The sequence below is a fragment of the Stenella coeruleoalba genome (assembly GCF_951394435.1).
Source record: "Stenella coeruleoalba genome assembly, chromosome: 3".
NCBI classification, from domain to species: Eukaryota; Metazoa; Chordata; class Mammalia; order Artiodactyla; family Delphinidae; genus Stenella; species Stenella coeruleoalba.
Genome location: NC_137148.1, coordinates 59,176,188 through 59,196,947, shown reverse-complemented (window position 1 = coordinate 59,196,947; position 20,760 = coordinate 59,176,188). Strand labels below are relative to the sequence as shown.

The 20,760-nt window shown below is 36.0% G+C and overlaps 1 protein-coding gene across 2 annotated transcripts in view; it reads right to left on the bottom strand.

Moving 5' to 3' along the window:
- Window positions 1-20,760, bottom strand: part of POLK (DNA polymerase kappa) — a 62,216-nt gene that overhangs the window by 12,232 nt on the left and 29,224 nt on the right. For both annotated transcript variants that reach the window (XM_079916449.1, XM_079916448.1), the window contains 6 exons: window positions 14,600-14,752; window positions 10,836-10,967; window positions 7,525-7,678; window positions 3,761-4,000; window positions 2,471-2,595; window positions 985-1,151 (listed from right to left, as the gene is read on the bottom strand). In XM_079916449.1, the coding sequence (XP_079772575.1) occupies window positions 985-1,151; window positions 2,471-2,595; window positions 3,761-4,000; window positions 7,525-7,678; window positions 10,836-10,967; window positions 14,600-14,752 (971 nt within the window). The remainder of the gene's footprint in view (window positions 1-984; window positions 1,152-2,470; window positions 2,596-3,760; window positions 4,001-7,524; window positions 7,679-10,835; window positions 10,968-14,599; window positions 14,753-20,760) is intronic.

Here is a 20,760-nt window from a genome sequence, read left to right as displayed (position 1 = left end):
ATATAGCAGGTCTAATTGGTTAATCAAACTTATTTTACATGCCTCCTCAGTAATCTTCTTGTTTTCCTTTAGTTTAACTATATGAATATAAAAGAGTTATTTTGAGGGCAGGCTAACAAGATGATAACGAAATCGTAAAAATAGTGCCCAGTGTTAATTTTCATTCTTGTTTTTAGTGCCTTCTTTTCACCCACCCTAAACAGTGTACCCTTCTAGCTCTGGGATCCTTCTTTTTAAGACCTGGATGAAAGAGTGGCAGGGAGGAAACACAGGCCCTCTCCTCTAGCCGTTTCCTCTTCTCTTAGATCTTTGCATGGCTGGCCCCTTCAGGTCTCTGTCTCTGGAGAACCGCTGCCAACCCCATCTCTTACCCCCCAAGTCAACATCTATGTGCCCCCACTCTGCCTTACTTTCTCCATTTGTTTATTTGGTTACTTTTTATTTCCCACACTACTCTGCAAACTCCATGAAGGCAGGACTTTGTCTTGTTTACTGCTATTATCCCCAGTGCCTAGAACAGTGCCTAACGCAAAGTACTCAGTACTGAATTAATGAATCATTTACAAATCTGGAAAAGAGAAGAAATACAGGTAGTTCATGAAGGCTTTCAAGGAATCGTTAAGTCTACTTGCTTTAAAGGGTGAGTTCTGCAGTATGAGCCATCTTTCTCACCCCCACAATCTGATCACCAATATTCTTACGTTCTGAACAAAGAACAAGGCAGGTACAGAAAAGAAAGCACCCATCATTCCTCTTATCCCTCTATCCAAATGTTGTAGCCAACAACCTAGGAGTGATTTTTTATTCCTCTTTTCCTTTTCTCTCACAACCAATCTTTTGACTCTAATTCAAAAATTATATTCTGAATTGAGTTAGCCTAAAAGAAATTTAAAACATGTTATCCTTGTAGTCTCTATCTCAATGGTGAAAACTGTTATTTCAGCAAATGCTAAAAAAAAGCAGAATAATTATAAATACAGATACCTTGCCAGCTGTGTTGAACCTAGACCCAGGGAAATATGAAGGAAATAATGCCAAGATGTTTCAGAGAAAAGGAGAGAAAGTAATGCCCTCTGTTGGTATAGTTCTGTACAAGTAATAATTCCAAGGGCCTTCAACATTTTCTCTGTAACTTTTCCTATTCCAGAAACCTAGAAAAGAATCAACTTATCATTAATACATTTTGAAATTAAGATAAGAAGTGATATTATAATCTCATCATATATTTTATAACTAATAAAAGGTATAAATAATGTGCCTAGTTTCAAAAGTCACACAAGAGAACGGCTTTACTTACTTTTTGGCTATGTTTCCTAAACTAGTGTTCCATGAAAATTAAAAATTTTAAATTCCATGGAATTTTTAAAAAGCATTTAAAAAAGAGTTCTGCGGTCATATAAACTTGGGGAATGGTAGGATAAACAACTTTTTATTCCCTTTTAATTTTTTAAAACTGAAGTATAGTTGATGTACATTATATTAGTTTCAGGTGTACAACACAGTGATTCAACATTTATATACGTTATGAATCAATTACCACAATAAGTCTAGTAATCATCTGTCACCATACAAAGTTATTATAATATTACTGACTATAGTCTCTATACTGCACATTACATCCCATGACTTTTTTTTTATGACTCCAAGTTTGTACCTCTTAATCTTCTTTACCTATTTTGCCCAACTCCCCACCCCTTCCCCTCTGGAAACCACCAGTTTGTTCTCTGTAACAATCAGTCTGTTTCTAGGATAAACAAACTTTAAATGAACTTTTTTACTGTAAGAATTATGAATCTTCAATAAATTAATATCTCTTGTGACCCACCAAGGGTGGTACATTCCAAAGTTCTTTGACCCCAGAACGTTTTTTAACAGAACACCCATTCATACCTTAAAAATACATTGGAAAACACTGCTTTATAGCTATATTTTATATATACTAAGCTATTCAGTAGTCATTATACATTATATATTTTGATATAGACTTTCTTCTGAGCGTTGAAAATGTTTATTTAGATTCACTAATACACATTATGCTGAGTCAGGAAAGCAGGCCCTAGAACGTCAAATAGTATATAGTACAATTATTATTTTTTAAAAAGCATATATATACAGAATAATCTAGAAGCTGTAAAAAATAATAAAATATACCCTTTCTATAATCCCTGAGGAATCATTTTACCATTTTAAAGATGGTAAAGTATTTGGGTTTTTTTTTTCTGGTCAAAAACAATTAAAATTCTAAATCTTTTCAACAAACTTTTCAACAGACAAGCTTCCTAAACCTCACTTTTAGGATTTCATAGAAAGATTTCTTCAAGTCCTAATTAAATCATCCATTATCATTCTTGCTTGTTAGCTATCATTTTAAAAAGTTTCTGAAAGAATGATTACTATCATCCTAAATAGTATTTCTTCAGAACACCGAGTATATATATATATAGATGACAAATTTTGCATAAAATTTCACCTTTCTAATGGGTAAGTCCTTGATGAAGTCCATCACAGCTTGTCTATTAGGGAGAATTTGGTATTGTCCATTTGGTTTATTCTTATCACTGCATACTTTCGCTAACATTGTATTTGGTGCAATGCCTTAAAAGAAGAACACTCTGATGACTCAAAGAACATGATATGCATGATTTTAAAATATGGGATAACAACACAGAAAAAATATTAAATGCAAAAATCTGAAATGTGGAATGCTACTTTAAAAATAACATTTGATTACTATCTATCTTCCCAGGGCTTGCTATGGTTTTAGGAAAAGGAATTGTATTAGTTATTGTGGCAGCAGAAATGAGGAATATTTAAATCTCCATGGTATTTTAAAGTCTAAGAGTAATTTCTGAGTTTAAGTGATATTATTAGTTTACTTACTATATTTAGTAGGAATACAGGGCTGTCTTACAGAAAAGATGGAGAATATAATTTAGGATGGATGTTTACTCTTTGAAAAGGTCTCCTGTATAGATTATCCACATAAAGAAAAAAAAAAATCAAAGATTCTGTTTCCAGTATATTTAAAACAATGATAATGAAATGCATGTATCCTTTTTATGCTACTCACAAAGCAAATTACCCCTTTTCAGAGAGGTGTTTTATAATTTCTAGGTGTCTTAATGATTAAGATAACTTGAAATAGGTATATTCAACTATGATCATCAAATAGTTCAATTTTTATATACATTTTTCTAAAATTTATTACTTATTCTCATGCTTTGGCATAGGAAGAAAAGACTAACCCAATCATAATATAGCTTTCTCAAGATAATCTAGGGTTCTCATGAATATCAGTTTCTATGCTAAGACACAGTGATACCCTCATGAGTTATTGGCATATGTAAAGCTCTTTTTCCCTTCACCAGATGATCCTAGATTGCTATGTTGCTAGTTGGTGTTTTTTCCTGTCTCATCCATATTTTGTGTGGACATCTGTGGTCTCTCTTGTACTGTAAGTCTTCAAAGGGAAAACAAAGTATTATGTCCAAAACCAATTAAAATATATTTTGTGTTTCAAAAAAGATAGCTACATGAGCTTTATGATAAGTTTTTGCTTTGGACACATGGGTTTTTGTGCTTAATTCCAATTTACCTATAGGTTCACAGTATTCTGAATAGGTATATTGTCAGAAGTTAATAAAAAAACAGCTAAGTAAAATGTTATTCTACACTTTATAGTGAGAAACTACTAATATTACACTATGTTAGCTAGTCTGAAAATTATAACTATTGGAACCATCAATATCCTTTTAAGTACCTGCACTGGCTGTCAGTGTAGTTTTTTGCTCGATTCTGAAACGAATTTCCTTTACCACTTCCTCAGCTGATGTTCCAAAAACAATTGAGTTTTGGAGTATTTGAAGATTATTCAGTTCTTCAAAGTTCACTTGGAAAGGATTTCCTGGGGACTGCAAATCAGGAGGACTATCTTCAAAAAGTAGAGGAGAGATGGATCGTTCCTGTTCATGCAGTTTATTAACTTCCTTTCCTGGTTTATCTAAATTATAAACAGCAACAGTAATTCATCTTCATTTTAAAAAGTACATACTTCATAAATTAGGTTTCCCTACAGTCTTTCTAAAGACAAAACAAATCTAGTTTAGTTTGCTTTCTAAGAACCAAGGTCAGAAATGTTAGCATTTATATTTTTAACTGTTTACCAAAGAAAACACTGATTCTAAGTTTTTCTTAAAAGAAATATTATCCATTTCCATTGTATACATTTTAAAACGAAATATCTTATGTAAATCTCACTAATTTTTGTACTGAAATTAATTGAAACCCAGAATTGGAATTAGATTCACAGTACTTTTTTCTCAAAAAGATGAAAGGTTTTTTTCCTTTACTCATCTCTAGAGGAAAAAAAGAACCTTCTTAAATTAGAATTTAGGAATAAGGAAAAAGGTGTTAAGCAACATAGAGCAATTATGCCTGAAAGATAAATTTTGCTTTTGGAGGGGGAAAAAAGCCTAAAAAATTTTTTCATTCATGGAAGAACTTTTCAAATGTTAAATAATCTGAATTTTCTTCTTTCAAATGCTGATTTTAATTTTGACTTGTTTGTTTATAAAGTATCACTTTTACTAAGAGCACATCTGATATCAATAGAAATTATTTCTTTAAATATATAAATTCTTAAGGTCTAATCAGATTAACCATGGTCCAAGTTTAAGAGCGAGAAGCCTTCGTTATTATCAAAAGGCAGTAAACTAATATTAATATTAAAAAGTAAAGTAAAAAAACTAATCTGGTTATTATCTCATTTTAGTTGCATTTTTCATAAATGAACTGTGAAATACACTTAAATCTATACAGATACTAAAAATGTCCTTATGAACAAATCTATTGAAGACTTTACTTTCCAGGCTTAATGGAGGAGAAATCAGTTGAAGTGTAAAATTGATAAAAACTAAGATTAACAACAGAGCTTTTTCATCCATTTCATAATTTTATTACATATAAATGTTTTCCAAATTAAGGTAAATACAGATGCAAAAATTAAATTTCTAGTTTCAAGACACATATACTTAAAAAATGAAGATGGCCTTTTCAAGAGATTTTATAAAGATAATATAAATAAAATGACAGACACCTAATTAGTTTCAAATTTTTAAGTATGTAATATGAATTAAGTTACAGACAGGTATTTTCCAAATCTGAATTCCCAGGCCATATACAAAACAAGCCTTATTTTCAAACTTACACTAGCCGTTATTTATGTACTTTAGTTCCTTTCATTTTCCATTATCTGGTTTTAAAATGCAGAGCAATTCAGGGGGATTAAGACTAAGGCACAGCTGAAATGGTATTTACCTGGACCCTCTTTTTCCCAACTAGATGTGTGAAAGTCAAGGTAAAGAGCTACGGAAAACCTGCAGGCCACGTAAGGCACGTTCACAACCTCCTTCTGCAGCTCCTTATGCCATGTTTTGTACCTCATGCTTCTATCACACTGCCCTCAGGTGAGTCACTGATAGCAGGACACTACAGCAGAAAGCAAAGCATGCTGTTTTCAGGTTCATTGTTTAGAGCCGCTGCTGAATGGTGTAGTTATCGTTTCAATCTCTCTACTTCTCTGCGAGGCCTGGCTATGCAACCAACCGCTGAAGTGGTTTCTTATTTGCTTTCTGAAAGAATTATCTTTATAAGCCTCATAACTGAGGTGATCAGCATATTAAAGTAAGGTTTCTTATAATTTGAAACAGTAGGATTAAGATCCCATCTGGACGGCAAGTGCTAAAAAGTATACAGTACAGTATTTTAGTTTTTTACATTGCCTGGCACCATCTAGATTTATGAGAGAATAAACATAAAATAATAATAATTATTATTTTATTTCTTTACAGACTGTGCCTTTTAGAAAAGGGGCAAACAGCAGAAAAATCCCTTGGACTTTAGAGGAAGGTATATCAACCACCTGCCATGACTCCAACTCACTGTTGACAGCTTCTCTGGGCATAATGTGAAATCAGACATGCCTGAAAGTCCAGCCGACAGGGACTTATATATGAAAAAAAAAAAGTGAAACTATTTAAATTGCTTAAGAATATGAAATACATGAAGAGGAAAGTACATAAATATGTTGAAAGCAACGATATTAAAAATTCACATCCTCATAATAAGTGTGGACATATAGTAAATGAAAAGAACATTAGTAGAGAATGAAAACATTTACCTTAGTCCCAATATAATTTTTTATAACATATTGTGAAAGTAGTTATTATATATAGGACACCCTCAGGGGATGCTTTGACATAACTATTTAATGGCTCCCCTCCTTTCTCCTGTGAAAAGTAAGGAACTAACAAAGTAAGATTTTAAGCAAAGTGACATTAGACTTTGTGTGTCACTTCCTCAAACAATAAAGTTATACTAAGAGCAAAAAACCTTTTGCTCCAAGCCCCTGTGTCCAGAAATTATGTTTGTTTATTGTTTAACGTTTCTCTTAAAGAGAGAGACCTACTCCATTAGAGCTCTAAGTAAGGTAATAAAATCATGATTCAATGTCCATACTAAATTTGCTCCAAAGATGTGAGCCCCAAACAATGGTAAAGTTAGAATTTTATGGCATTGAGGATCTACCATTTTTGCTTCAGGGAAAGTTACAAAGAGCTTCCCCACCGCAGCCTGTCCCCTCTGAAGCAGTTAATGAGTTGTACACATGAAACATGGCTATGGGTTTTGAGCAAACCCTCTATTTCTACCTTTTCATCCAGGTGAACTTTGCTCAGGGGTCCAGGGCAGTGCTGGCATTTGAAGTAATCACACCTCTGACAGAGGACTGAAAGCAGTACATGTATTATCTGCATGATTTTTGGCATTGTTTTGGGTAGGTAATAAGGGGCTCATTTGAAAAAAACCTTGGGGTCATAAACTTGTTTCATTATATATAAAAAGAATCAAAATAAGATCTAAGGCCAAGAAGGGAGTTGGGGAGTCATTAATTTCGGCAAGGTTAAGAGCAGCAATCACTGTATAAACAGATTATAGAAAATTTGGGAAATAAAGAAAAAAAACCCACCCAATATTTTGATATGTTCAAGGCTAATTAAAAAAGAATCTATTTTCTATTAACAGCTACATAAAAAGGCCACTATAAACAAAGAACCTCCTCAGATTCAAGGCAATCCAACCCCTGGTTAGTTATATCTTACGGAAAAAACTGCTATGAAATTACTTTGTTTAGGGACTCTGCACACTCTTAAAGTCTAGAGATTTAACAATCTCATTTGATTTAAAAGTGGCATTCCACACATTTATCTCAGAAAACCCACTTGGTTGTGCCGTGCAGCTTGTGGGATCTTAGTTCCCCAACCAGGGATCAAATCCATGCCCCCTGCAGTGGAAAGCATGGAGTCCTAACCACTGGACCACCAGGGAATTCCCTGATTTTTAATTTTTAATACTTTTTCATAATAAAGCTATATTTAGTCCTGCACCTATACATCCTAATGAGTTAACTGGTTAATTCAAAGGATTTTTTGTTTGTTTTTAGTCTGAGCATTCTAATAAATTGCTTACCATTTTCTAGAGAGTTCCCTGTTTTGATGAAATACTTCCTTTTGTCCTCAGGCCAATTTTGTCTTTCCTCTAAATGCTTTGTTATATTCACGTAGGCTTCATCAAGACTCATGGCCATAAAATTGGGATCATAATCAGCAAGTATTTCCTTAACCTTCGAAAGGAACAAGATGGTTTAATTTTGCTGCCAAAGTAAAACGTGCCACATACAGCTGATAAGAAACATTAATATTCTTACTTTGCAACTATAGTAAGGATTCTATAATCAATAGCTCATGGATTTAGAGAATAAATAATTTACTGCTAGGGCAAGTTTGTCCAAATTCTCTTTTGTATTAAAGTAGATCACAAAGGCAGAAGACCATGAAATAGCTTCATTTGATTCAATCTCTATTTAGCCACCTATATCTATATATAATAAGTGATTCAAATAAACAACAACATCATTCTGATAGGCCCAGAAAAAATGGTGAAGCAACATAATTTTAGGTGGCAAGTCAAAAGCGGAAGTGGGAACAATAGGATCCTGCTCTCCTTTACCTTTTACTATTGTTTTTGTTCTTCTTTTTCTTAGGTAAGAAGTGGATTTATTTATTTAGTTAGTTATTTTTAAATTTTATTTACTTATTTATTTATTTTTGGACTGCGTTGGGTCTTCGTTGCTGGGCGCGGGCTTTCTCCAGTCGTGGTGAGCGGGGGCTACTCTTCGTTGTGGTGTGCAGGCTTCTCATTGCGGTGGCTTCTCTTCTTGCAGAGCACGGGCTCTAGGCTTGCAGGCTTCAGTAGCTGTGGCGCATGGGCTCAATAGTTGTGGCTCGTTGGGTCTAGAGCACAGGCTCAGTAGTTGTGGCTCATGGGCTTAGTTGCTCCGCAGCACGTGGGATCTTCCCAGACCAGGGATTAAACCCATGTCCCCTGCACTGGCAGGCAGATTCTTAACCACTGCGCCACTAGGGAAGTCCCCAAGTCAACTTGTTTAGAGAGAGACACACTCCACAGCCAGAGCGCGGGCCATTTCAGAAGGTGCGAGCGGCCTTGGGAGAAACACACTCCACAGACAGAGCGTGGGTCATTTCAGAAGGTGAGAAAGGCCCGTTTTTGTTCATTTTAAAAAGGAATACTCTTACATGAAGGTATTATGTTGCTTTAGAAAGTAGTTCTACTCCAATTAATTATAATATGTCCATAAAACTCCACTCAGTACACACACTAATGCATGTATCCATTCAGAAAACAAAAATCAGGATTTAGAATGGAAAAGATGACAAAATCTGTAGTGTAAGTCTGTGTCTATATTAAATGATGGGGAAAAGTCTGGAGTTGCATCTTGGGATAAAAGAAATATGTAAAGAGATCAGAATCTCTGCATGATTCCAGAAATGGCTTTTATATAAGATAGTTTTATTATATGAAAGTTTTTTTTAACCACTTAAGTATTAGCTGAAGTGAGAGGAACTGGTTGCCAAAATAATATGTATATTAGAAAAACATACTTGCTGAATTATGTTATGTTTCACCTAGTGTTTAAAAGCTGTCTGCCTTATCATGAGAAAAATTTTTTTGATGCTTTATAAAAAGAAAGCGATTTAGCTTAATATAATTATGAACAGCTGAGTCAAAGGTAATTTTAGAAAATGGTGGCATAAAACTTGGCCAAGCTTTACTCAGAGAGTACCTTAATTAGCTTTGTTCTTGTAGAAGAAACCAGTTCTACAATGTGCTCAAATGGAATCTTTCTAGTGAAAATGAAACTCTGGAACGTCTGTAGTTGGCAGCCAACTAAGATTATTCTGAATGAGAAGTACTCTCTGGAGACAATGAACACTCACTAACTTCCTTTACACAGGATACTGCTTTAAGAACAAAAATAGACAGACTCCAGTAAAAATCAAGCACTTAGGCTTGGAGAGCAGTTAAAGCTATTCCATTCTTTTTGGATAAAACGAAAATGGCTTTTTCTTACACGTTTAAACCAAGCCATAAATATTAATGCATTTATAATCAGTGACTTTGCACTGTAGTTCATTTACAGATAAGAATCCATTTGTCATCTGCAAATAAACTAGTTAGATCCTGATTGAATTTGAAGAAAGATTTCTCCATCTTATGTAAATAACTAAAGAGAACTAAAAGCAATTTAGTTCTCATTGTTGTACTGTCAGAAGTTTTACTGAGTTAAAGTAGAAGTTAAAAAAATTCTTACAAAGTCTTTGGAGGATTTTCAAACTTATTAAAAGCTTATAATATTTATGGTTGGCATTTTATCTCTACTTAAGAATACAGTAAAACAGATAAGCAGTAACCTGTGTGAACCTGCTTCCCCTTCCCCACCACCTCTGCAGATGTAGGCACAAAAGCACTTGCTTCCACAGGCTGTTTTTCAAAGAATTTTTTAAAACTTTAAAAAAACTGGAAGTGGAGTATCATTTTGATTTGGGGGAGGTTTCACTGCTAGGGGAAATGAGGTGGAATACAAATAAGAAGAGTGAATCTAAAGACAATTTACGAGACTAAATGGTAGTAAGTGGGAGGCCAGAGTTTTTAAGTGTTTCAATTCAGACAGTAGGCTTTAACACACTGCATTTTGCCACAGTAGTCTAAAAATGTTTGAGGTCGTATACTAAAATTTCAATTTATGACTGAAGTTTTAGCAGTGCCATGATAGTCCAGTTGTTACCACAATTAGAGAAAAGGGCAGTTTTTCATATATGACAGTTTAGGCAATTTTAGTGAATCATCAAATCTTTATTTTTCAGAGAACCTTTTCAAAGCAATAGATTATTCCCCTTTTTCTTTGATTACACCCTCTGGATATTAAATGCTCATAAGCACCTTCCCTAGATTATGGGGCAAGGAGAGCAGCTAATCAAAATAAGTTAATTTTGTTACTGTTTAAAAACATTGATAAAAAATTTATTCAGAAAAGAGCTTGGAATTAATGACTTGGAATTAATTCTGTAGATTATAAATATAAGGTGATTCTAGAAGAAATGTACATTGCACATTAACAGAAAAATAGCTAAAGTTAATTTAGGTTATAATTAAGGCAATTCAGAGTTTTCTGGGGAGATCAGAGTTTTCTATGCAGACAGAAAAACACATGGAAAAGCAAAGAACTGGGAAATAGAAGAGTGTATTCTGGACACACATGCAGCTCAGTATTTGACATATAAGCTGAGGAAGTGGTAGAAGGGAGACTTAAAGGGATAAGCTAAGGCTAAATTCTGATGTGCTACAGCATTTGGACTTGACTCTGTAGATGACAGGAAATCAGCAGAAGGCTATAAGTAGGGGTGAGACATCAGACTTACCTCTCTACTCACAGCTCGGTATTTGTCAAAGTTTGGGGGCACTATAATAAGTTGTGGGCAGAGTCTTTTTGCAATGAATCCTGGCATGGCTGCACGAACACCAAATCTCCTTGCGTGGTAATTCGAAGTGGTCTGAAAGAAAATGGACCACATGGGGAAAAATATTCAAACCTAAATGGACATATTGATCCATGCTTTCAAAAGAAACATTACTGATGTGCATTTTCAATTCAAGGACATTTCTTTTATAGGCCACTGTCTCAAATCAAGCTTTGATTTTATCCTGTTATGGTATAACACCATGACCCTCTCCCACTGCTGTACCATATTTATAACGTGACGTGAGGTAATAAGCAAGACCGTGCTAATAAAAAGGTTCTCTTACATTTCCAGTAACTAAACTTCATTGGATTTAATGCATACCTGTAATATAGTATATATAAAAGTTTAGATGATAGTGGGTGATGTTACATTAAAGTAATAACATAGTAGTAGTCAAGTAATAGTTATAAAGCAATATAGTACAAATAGTATAGAAGTTACAAAAAGTAATAGTATGCAAAGTAATGGTATAGTATAATAGTATGGATTTGGAATTTTGTAAATTTTTGATCTAGAAAAAAAACAAAACAAAGTTCTAATATATGGTCAGTTAAATCAACTCTCAAACAAGTGATTAAAGCATAAAAGAACTTTAAAAATTAAGCTTTATTTCTTAATGCTTGAATATCTTTTTTGGTGAAAACATTTTGACTACGAGATGGTACTAAACAATTATGAGAGTGTTGCAGCAAAAATAGAAATGAGACTTTTGTTTTTTGATAAACAAGGAAAATAAGGAATCAATGAATAGGCTGGGGAAACAACATAAACAGGACTGAAAGAGTTAAGCAATCTTGGTTATTCTTTAGCTGTTACTACTAACAAACACTTGTAGCTAGACTTGTCCTTCACAAAGCTGATTACTCTCTGACTCCATACAAATGACCCTTTGCACCTGGCACTTCTCCCTCTACACTCCCTTGTAGCACTCTTCATTTCAGAAAGAAGGTCACGGGCCGATAATCACTGTCACCAGACCCAGTTGCTGAGCCTCCTGATGCCAGCTTTGGCCATGAATTTGCAGAAGAAAAGAAATGCAAGACCTTCATTACTTTGAGCCATATCACCTACCCTAGACCACAAGCCCCAGGCTATACAAACTTCCCCTATTACCCAGGGAAGGGGCACAGCTCTTGAGGTGCTACCCTGCTGTTACCCCCTTTGCCTGGCAAAAGGAATAAAGCTACCCTTTTCTACTTCCTCCAAACCCTGTCTCCGTATTTTTTCTTCGGCATTGGTGGACAGGGAGCCAAAATTTTGTCATCGAGAGTAAAAAGAACATTACTTATTAAATCCTGTTGATGAAGATACCTGACAACAATCCAGATTAATGTGGCAGGCCATAGTACCATTTAAAAAAAACTAATCACAAATGGAATCTTTGGAATCTCAACTGAAAATTCAAAGAAAGCAAACAAAACCTACCAAATGAAAGCATTATTTCAGAATGATAATATAAATTTGCCATTAATGGTTTTCAAATGGTGTTTAAGAAATCTTGATAGTATTCAAAACTATGCTAATCCTTGGTCAATATTCTGGACTAGAAAGTGCAGACAGCACTTGAAGGACAAACCAATGCTTTAAATATAAATAAATCTAATGGAACTGATATAAAAGCTAGATCTACAGTAGAGTACAAACACAACTTTAGATGTCACTTCCTTTAACTTTTAGGTTTGTGGGGGATTATGAATCACAGCCACAACCTTTTACAGTTCCTCCTGTCAAAAGGTGGGTTCTGGTTCCTCATACCAAGAGACTTGGTTGTGACTTGTTTTGACCAAAAGAATGTGAGGGAGTGACATTATGCAAGTCCTGAAACCTAGGCATTAAAAAGTCTGCAGCTTCTGGAGAGCTTGGTTCAAGATGGTGGAGTAGAAGGACATGCGCTCACTCCTTATTGCAAGAGCACCGGAATCACAACTAACTGCTGAACAACCATCAACAGGAAGACACTGGAACTCACCAAAAAAGGTACCCCACATCCAAAGACAAAGGAGAAGCTGCAATGAGACAGTAGGAGGGGCGCAATTACAATAAAATCAAATCCCATAACCGCTGGGTGGGTGACTCACAAACTGGAGAACAATTATACCACAGAAGTCCACCCACTGGAGCGAAGCTTCTGAGCCCCACATCAGGCTTCCCAACTGCGGGGGCGGCCAGCAACGCAAGGAGGAATTCGAAGGATATCGGGATTTGACTGCAGGACTTCTACGGGACCAGGGGAAACAGAGACTCTACTCTTGGAGGGTACACACGAAGTAGTGTGCGCATCAGGACGCAGGGGGAAAGAGCAGTGACCCCATAGGAGACTGAACCAGACCTACCTGCTAGTGTTGGAGGGTCTCCTGCAGAGGCAGGGGGTGGCTGTGGCTCACTGTGGGGACAAGGGCACTGGCAGAAGAAGTTCTGGGAAGTACTCCTTGGCGTGAGCCCTCCCAGAGTCCGCCATTAGCCCCACCAAAGAGCCTGTAGGCTCCAGTCCTGGGTCGCCTCAGGCCAAACAAATTACAGAATCATGAGCATAAATGGGTGTCCAGTAAGTACTGAAGGGGTTCATATACATAATTTCACATAAATATATGGTGATATATATTCTTAATAAAATTAAATATATTTTTTTCAAATATTAGTTGATGATTTGTAGGAGAGGAGAGTATCCTTTCCTACAAACACTGCTTTGGAACCAGGATTGTTAGTTGCCTGCATACTTGTGGGAACAGAGATAATGAACAGATTACAGTTTTATAATAAAATAACTCGGGAATCAGGTTAATAGTTATCTAAGGCATTGAAAGGAGTAGAACAGGAAAGAACCTTCCTTATTTCTTTTGTATTTTTTTAATACCAAAACCCATATACTCCAGTTGCTGTTTCTAATTCCCAACACATCTTTAGCTACACACAGCTATCCTGGTCACCTTTACCTTCTACGGTGAGGGTGGCAATAGGAAAAGCAACATAGTCACAGAAGTGCAAAGGTTTCAAGTCATGGAAAAAACCACTTAATTACAGTACTTACATTAATGAAACATGTTACTCCAAAACTGGTGCTGGCAAACTTTTTCTGTAAAGGTTCAAATACTTTAGGCTTTGCAGATCATATGGCCTCTGTTGCAATTACTAAACTCTGCTCTTTTAATGAAACAATAATAAATGAATGGGTGTGACAGTATTCCAATAAAATTTTTTAAATTTTTATTGGAGTATAGTTGATTTATAATGTTGTGTTCAATAAAATTTTATTTACAAAGTAAGGCAGCAGGCTGGATTTGGCCTGTAGGCCATTGTTTGCAAAACTCTGCTTTAGAATAACATTTCCTCTTCTTTCTTTTTCAGTTCTCTTTAACTAGAACAGTTACTTAAGAAAAATATAATTTGCAGCAGAAAGATACAATGCCACTCTACCATTTACCAGGTTTATAAATTTGGGGACATTATTAAACCCCTCTCTGAGTTTGTTTTCTTATCTGTCAAATGGAAATAAAAATTTGTACCTCAACTGATGTTGAAAGGATTCAGTAATTGAACACATATAAATACTCTGATAGAACTGGTGGAACTCAATAGTCTTTCCCCTTCGTGAACCAGTAAGGATTACTTGAATATGAATATGTCATGAACTTCCTATTTGTCTTTGATCTTTATCTACTTACCAACATACTCACTGATCCTACAGCAATGGGTTTATCCTTCAGTTCTGGATTGTCCCTCATTTCTACAGCTGCATAGAAAGCATCCATGTCAATATGTACTATGGTATTGTTCAGATCCCGACTGTGTTCCAATTCCATTGCAAATCTGTCAACCTTAATTTTTAAAAAGTTAACATACTTTAGACAACACAGTATTGAAATACCACTAATCATAACACTAATCTTTTTTTTTTTTTTTGGCCAAGTGACTTGTGGGATCTTAGTTCCCCAACCAGGGATCGAACATGGCCCCATGGCAGTGAAAGAACCAAGTGCTAACCACTGGACCACCAGGGAATTCCCAACACTAATCTTACTTTTAGTAGGTGTCAATTTGTCTCTGTCTGTCCATCCATCCATCTGGCTACCCACTCACCCACCCATCCCCACACCTATCTATGTATATTCGATTATTGTTTATTAAGGCTTTTATTTTCATGAACATAGGCAGTCTGTTCTCAAATATCATTCCCTACTAACTCTTTCATTTTTCAATACCTACAAGTACATAACAGGTACTTAATAAATATTTACTGAATGAATAAAGCATTCCAACTGTTTATATATCAAATGATTCTACTGCTTTATAAATTTGGAAAACAACTTACTGTAACTAAAAGCTTCAGTTTAGGTAAAATAAACAACAACTCCCACCTGACCCATAATATTAACATCTTAAAATATTAACAAAGGAAATGTACAATAAAAGATTATACTTCTTTGGCATATGATGTTTATGCTGAATACTACTGTACAATCGATCGTCCTAAGGCATACTGTAAACATTTCCTCTGTAGAATTGCTTTTATAAGGCTAAAATTTGATAACTGTTAGTCTATTCAAATCAAAATTGAAAATTTAATCTGTAATTTATCCTTTCATGAAATTTCAACATATATAAATATATCAAATATAACAGTGAAGAATCTTTAAGGAATTTTTTTTTACAGAAAATTTTACAGAAATTTTTTTTTTGTAAAATTTTTACAGAAAATTTTACAAAAATTTTACAGAAATTTTTTTTACAGGGATTTTCTTTACAGAAAAAGAGTTGGATTGATAAGAAAGAAGAAAGAGAAATGAAAGAAATAACCAAGGTAGGGCAGTAAGAAAAGGGTTTATGTAGCAGACATACCCATTCCCAAGTGTTCCTTTTTTGTGGCCTCTACTATACAGGCTGAAAAAGCTAAATACACAGTTTTCTAGCTTCCCCTGCAGCTGGGGGTGGCTGTGTGACCATTTTGATTTAGTAACATATAAGGAAGTCAGTAAGAGCATTAAGTAAAATCATGAAGAGAAGAGAAAAGAAAGCTATTGAATGAAACAGAATACATAGAGAGCATGGAAGAGTGTCTTGGCACATGGTACAAGTTCAATAAATGCAATCTATTACTAAAAGGATCACTGGAGAACTGCATAACAAAGCAGTAAAAAATTAAGGGAAAAGCAGCCAGAAAGAAATAAGCAAGTGGTGTGAGCTCTGGAATGAAAGCAATTTCCATCATGTGGAGATCCCTAGAGTAGGTTTCCTAAAAGGTGGAGAGTTTCAGGGGCATAATTTAGCTTTTTCCCCTCGTTGGACTTCAACCTTGTTTTCATTCTGCAGAATTTTTTTTTTCAAGGTCTTCCTTCTTAACATTATAGTGACGCCTGGCCTACTAGCTACAAGTTAAAACCGCAACTCCTCTTTTTTTTTTAAAAAAATATTTATTTATTTATTTATTTATTTATTTATGGCTGCATTGGGTCTTTGTTGCTGCATGCGGACTTTCTCTCGTTGTGGTGAGCAGTGGCTACTCTTCATCGCGGTGTGTGGGCTTCTCATTGTGGTGGCTTCTCTTGTGGAGTATGGGCTCTAGGTGCACAGGTTTCAGTAGTTGTGGCACATGGGCTTCAGTAGTTGTGGCACACGGGCTTAGTTGCTCTGTGGCATGTGGGATCTTCCCGGACCAGGGCTCGAACCCGTGTCTCCTGCATTGGCAGGTGGATTCTTAACCACTGCACCACCAGGGAAACCCCGCAACTCCTCTTTTAGAAACAATCACCCTGATTCATATTTGTCTCCAGTAGCCATAGTGAGACTTTCTAGAGGATCCATTCCTGTTTAGGCTGCAACTCACTGAATAACCTGGGGTACTCTGTGCCTTCTTCAGGCTGTTCCTCTGTGCAGAATGCCCTTCCTAGTTCTGTCACCAACCCTTCAAGGATCAGCTCAGATGTGTCTCTGTAACTTAATTGGATCTCTGTCCTCTATGCCACAGAATTCAATGTTTCCTTACTTGTTTTCCTGCTCTTACTATGGCACTTACTGTAATATTAGACTCTAAATTGTGAGTTCCATCAGGAGAAAGACCTTATCTGCTTTAAAAAGTTTTCCTCAAAGGGAGATAAAGGGTACAAACTTCCAGTTACAAAATAAATGAGTCACAAGGATGAAGTGTAAAGCATGGGGAATAATACTGTAATAACTTTGTAAGATGACAGATGGTAACTATAGACTTATCCTGGTGATCATTTTGTAACATACAGAAATATTTAAACACTATATTGTGCACCTGAAACTAACATAGTGTCATAGGTCAATTGACCTACTTCAGTTAAAAAAAAAAGATGAGTAAGATTTGGGGTCTAAGGTACAGTATGATAACTATAGCTAACAATACTGTACTGATATGTGAAAGTTACTAGAATGTAAATTTTAAAGGTTCTCACAATGAAAATAAATAATGGTAACTATGTAAACAAGCAAACAAACAAACTCTTTCCTCATAAAAGAGAAAGGGGGCTTCCCTGGTGGCACAGTGGTTGAGAGTCCGCCTGCCGATGCAGGGGACACGGGTTCGTGCCCCGGTCCGGGAAGATCCCACATGCCGCGGAGTGGCTGGGCCCGTGAGCCATGGCCGCTGAGCCTGCGCGTCCGGAGCCTGTGCTCCGCAACGGGAGAGGCCACAACAGTGAGAGGCCCGCGTACCACCAAAAAAAAAAAAAAAAAAAAAGAGAAAGGGAGGAGAGACTTGTACACCCATTTATACATATCAGTATAAATTTTATTCTTTTATATATATATTTATTCCATATATATAATATATATATTTCTGATTAAAAAAGAGAAAGTAGTATTTGTAGAAAAAGTTTGGAGAAGGCTATCTCATGCAGTGAGATACTACACCTAATAAATGGAACGTTTTAACATTACTCCAATTTATCATCCAGATTTAGAATAACTATTTCTTCCAGTACTTCAATTTCAAACTAGAGAATAGCATCCTGACATAAAAAAAGATGTAAACAGGGCTTCCCTCGTGGCGCAGTGGTTGAGAGTCCGCCTGCCGATGCAGGGGATGCGGGTTTGTGCCCCGGTCCGGGAGGATCCCACGTGCCGCGGAGCGGCTGGGCCCGTGAGCCATGGCCGCTGAGTCTGCACGTCCGGAGCCTGTGCTCCGCAACGGGAGACGCCACAACAGTGAGAGGCCCGCATACCGCAAAAAAAAAAAAAAAAAAAAAAGATGTAAACAATTCATGGAGACTAATAAAAACAAGGTTAGATTAAAAACGACTCTATATCAATCCAGAAAATGTGCCTTAGATTTGAGTCAACTGAGAATAAGGGAGCAGCATCTGAAATACCTTAACCCAGAAATGCTGAAAAGGAAAAAGATAATAAATAGAAAACAAACCAAATGGGAAAAAATTCTCCTTAGACTCATACATTAATGCTATGACAGTTTCCTCAGCAATCTATTGTCCTTTCCGTGCTTAAAACAAGTGTACAGGTGCCAAAAGGAAACCTCGCCACTGAATGACTCACGTTCCACTTTGCTTTACTATCTCTCATTAGTCACCCTTATCTGAACTCTTTTCTTCTACATCTACCAAATGCACACCATCACTGCTTTTTTCCAGTTTCTTCTACTGAAATTTTCATTCATGTTTTCCTTTCTTCCATTTTTCCTTCCAAATGACTTCCAAGTTCTGATCTGAGTCTCTAATATGTACCTAGTCCCTCTTGCTATAGTTCAGAGCCAGTGTGTATCACAGTGGGTTTTTGTTTGGGTCTCAAGCCTGCCACTTACTAGTTACATGATAGTGGGTAAGTTAATCCCTCTCATCCTTTCTTTATTTGTAAAGAGGGACTAAACCAATTTCAAAAGGTTGAAAGAATTAAGAGATACCCATATGACTCACTTATCTAGGGATATGGTAAGGGCTTAGTGATATTAACTATAATTTTTAAAGTAGAAATGACATTTACTGAGTATATTATATGTAATATGAAAAATGCTTCTTATGTTAACTCACCTAATGGTCAAATTAATTGAGAGAATAATTATTATTCCCATTTTATAGATGAAACTAAAGCTCAGTAAGATAATTAAATTTGCCCTAAATCATAGAGCTGGTAAATGTTAGAATTAGACCTGGAAAACAGGTTACTCTAAAGCCTGTGCTCTTTCCATTATTTTATGATACTTCCCTAAAATGAATTCTTAAAGTGTTTAACACTGAAATAAGCGCAAATCAAGCTCTAGTAGTATTATTTTATATCATATTATGTCTTATTTATGTTTTAAAAATCCCCCTTTTGGATTACATTTAGGAGACTACTTCAGAAATATTGTTTTTCATTTTCTTGACTTAATATTACCCTAAAAATTGTTAAGTAAATCTGGGTTCTCCAAATCCAGTGTTAAAGTGGTCAAAATGCACTGATCTGCTGTGTAATTGCCATTTAATATAACATGGATGTTTGTCTATTCAATTCAAGAGCCCATGTTACAATAAGATGTTTTGACAGCTACAAAAATGATTGTGCTTTTAAGAAGTTTAATGAGGATGGGATGGGGTGGGGAATACTTAGGGAGGTTCTCAAGAAACATCAAGGGAGTTTATGCCTACAGAGCTTTCTTATCTTATCACACACAATAAAATCTACTACTTGGAAATTTCATGACTCTAAAATAGAAACACATTTCCCATGAAAACCTCTCTGTTCTTTCAGACCTTCTAGACTCCTTAGGATTTCCTCAATACCCTCCCACTCATACAACTTCTTTTAAAGGAAGCTCAAAAACTGAAACAATTTTACAATCAACATAAAACACATTTCCTGCCATTTCCCTTGCAAAAGATGCCTCAGAGCCTCCCATGGAATATCAACTAAAACCATAGCAAAACCTGAAGTACCGCTACACAATGTACGGTGTTTTCTGTTTCCTCAGATTATTAGCATATTTAAGGAAATGAGCTTTAAAAGTAGTATAAACAGCAAGAAGTTGTTATATTGTACCACTCCTATGTATTACATTTTTAAAACTTTATTAAAGATATTTGTAGACTATAAATCAATAAAAGTTACCAAAAAGGGAAAGTAAACTGCCTAAGGATTAATATCAACTTAAAAACAGTGTTACTGCGGGCAGAATAGAATTTTTTTAACTTGATGAAATAATGCTTAAACTTATGTGAAAGAAACAATGCATAAGAAAAAAATTTTTTTTCTGAAGAGTAGTGAGGGGGAATATTAAACTATATTATGATGATTCAATAAATAAAACTGCATGGTACTGATATGGGGAAAGATTCAATTGATTAAAAGAGAGTCCAGGGACTTCCCTGGTGGCGCAGTGGTTAAGAATCTGCCTGCCAATGCAGGGGACACGGGTTTGAGCACTGGTCCAGGAAGATGTCATGTGCCATGGAGCAACTAAGCCCATGTGCCACAACTACTGAGCCTGCCCTCTAGAGCCCACGAGCCACAACTACTGAGCCCATGTGCCACAGCTACTGAAGCCCACGCACCACAACAAAGAGTAGCCCCCACTGGCCATAGCTAGAGAAAGCCTGCATGCAGCAACGAAGACCAGACACAGCCAAAAATAAATAAATAAATTTATTAAAAAAAAAGAGGGCTTCCCTGGCGGCACAGTGGTTGAGAGTCTGCCTGCCGATGCAGCGGACACGGGTTTGTGCCCCGATCCGGGAAGTTCCCACATGCTGCAGAGCGGCTAGGCCCGCGAGCCATGGCTGCTGGGCCTGCGCATCCGGAGCCTGTGCTCCGCAACGGGAGAGGCCACAACAGTGAGAGGCCCGCATAGCACAAAAAAAAAAAAAAAAAAAAAAAA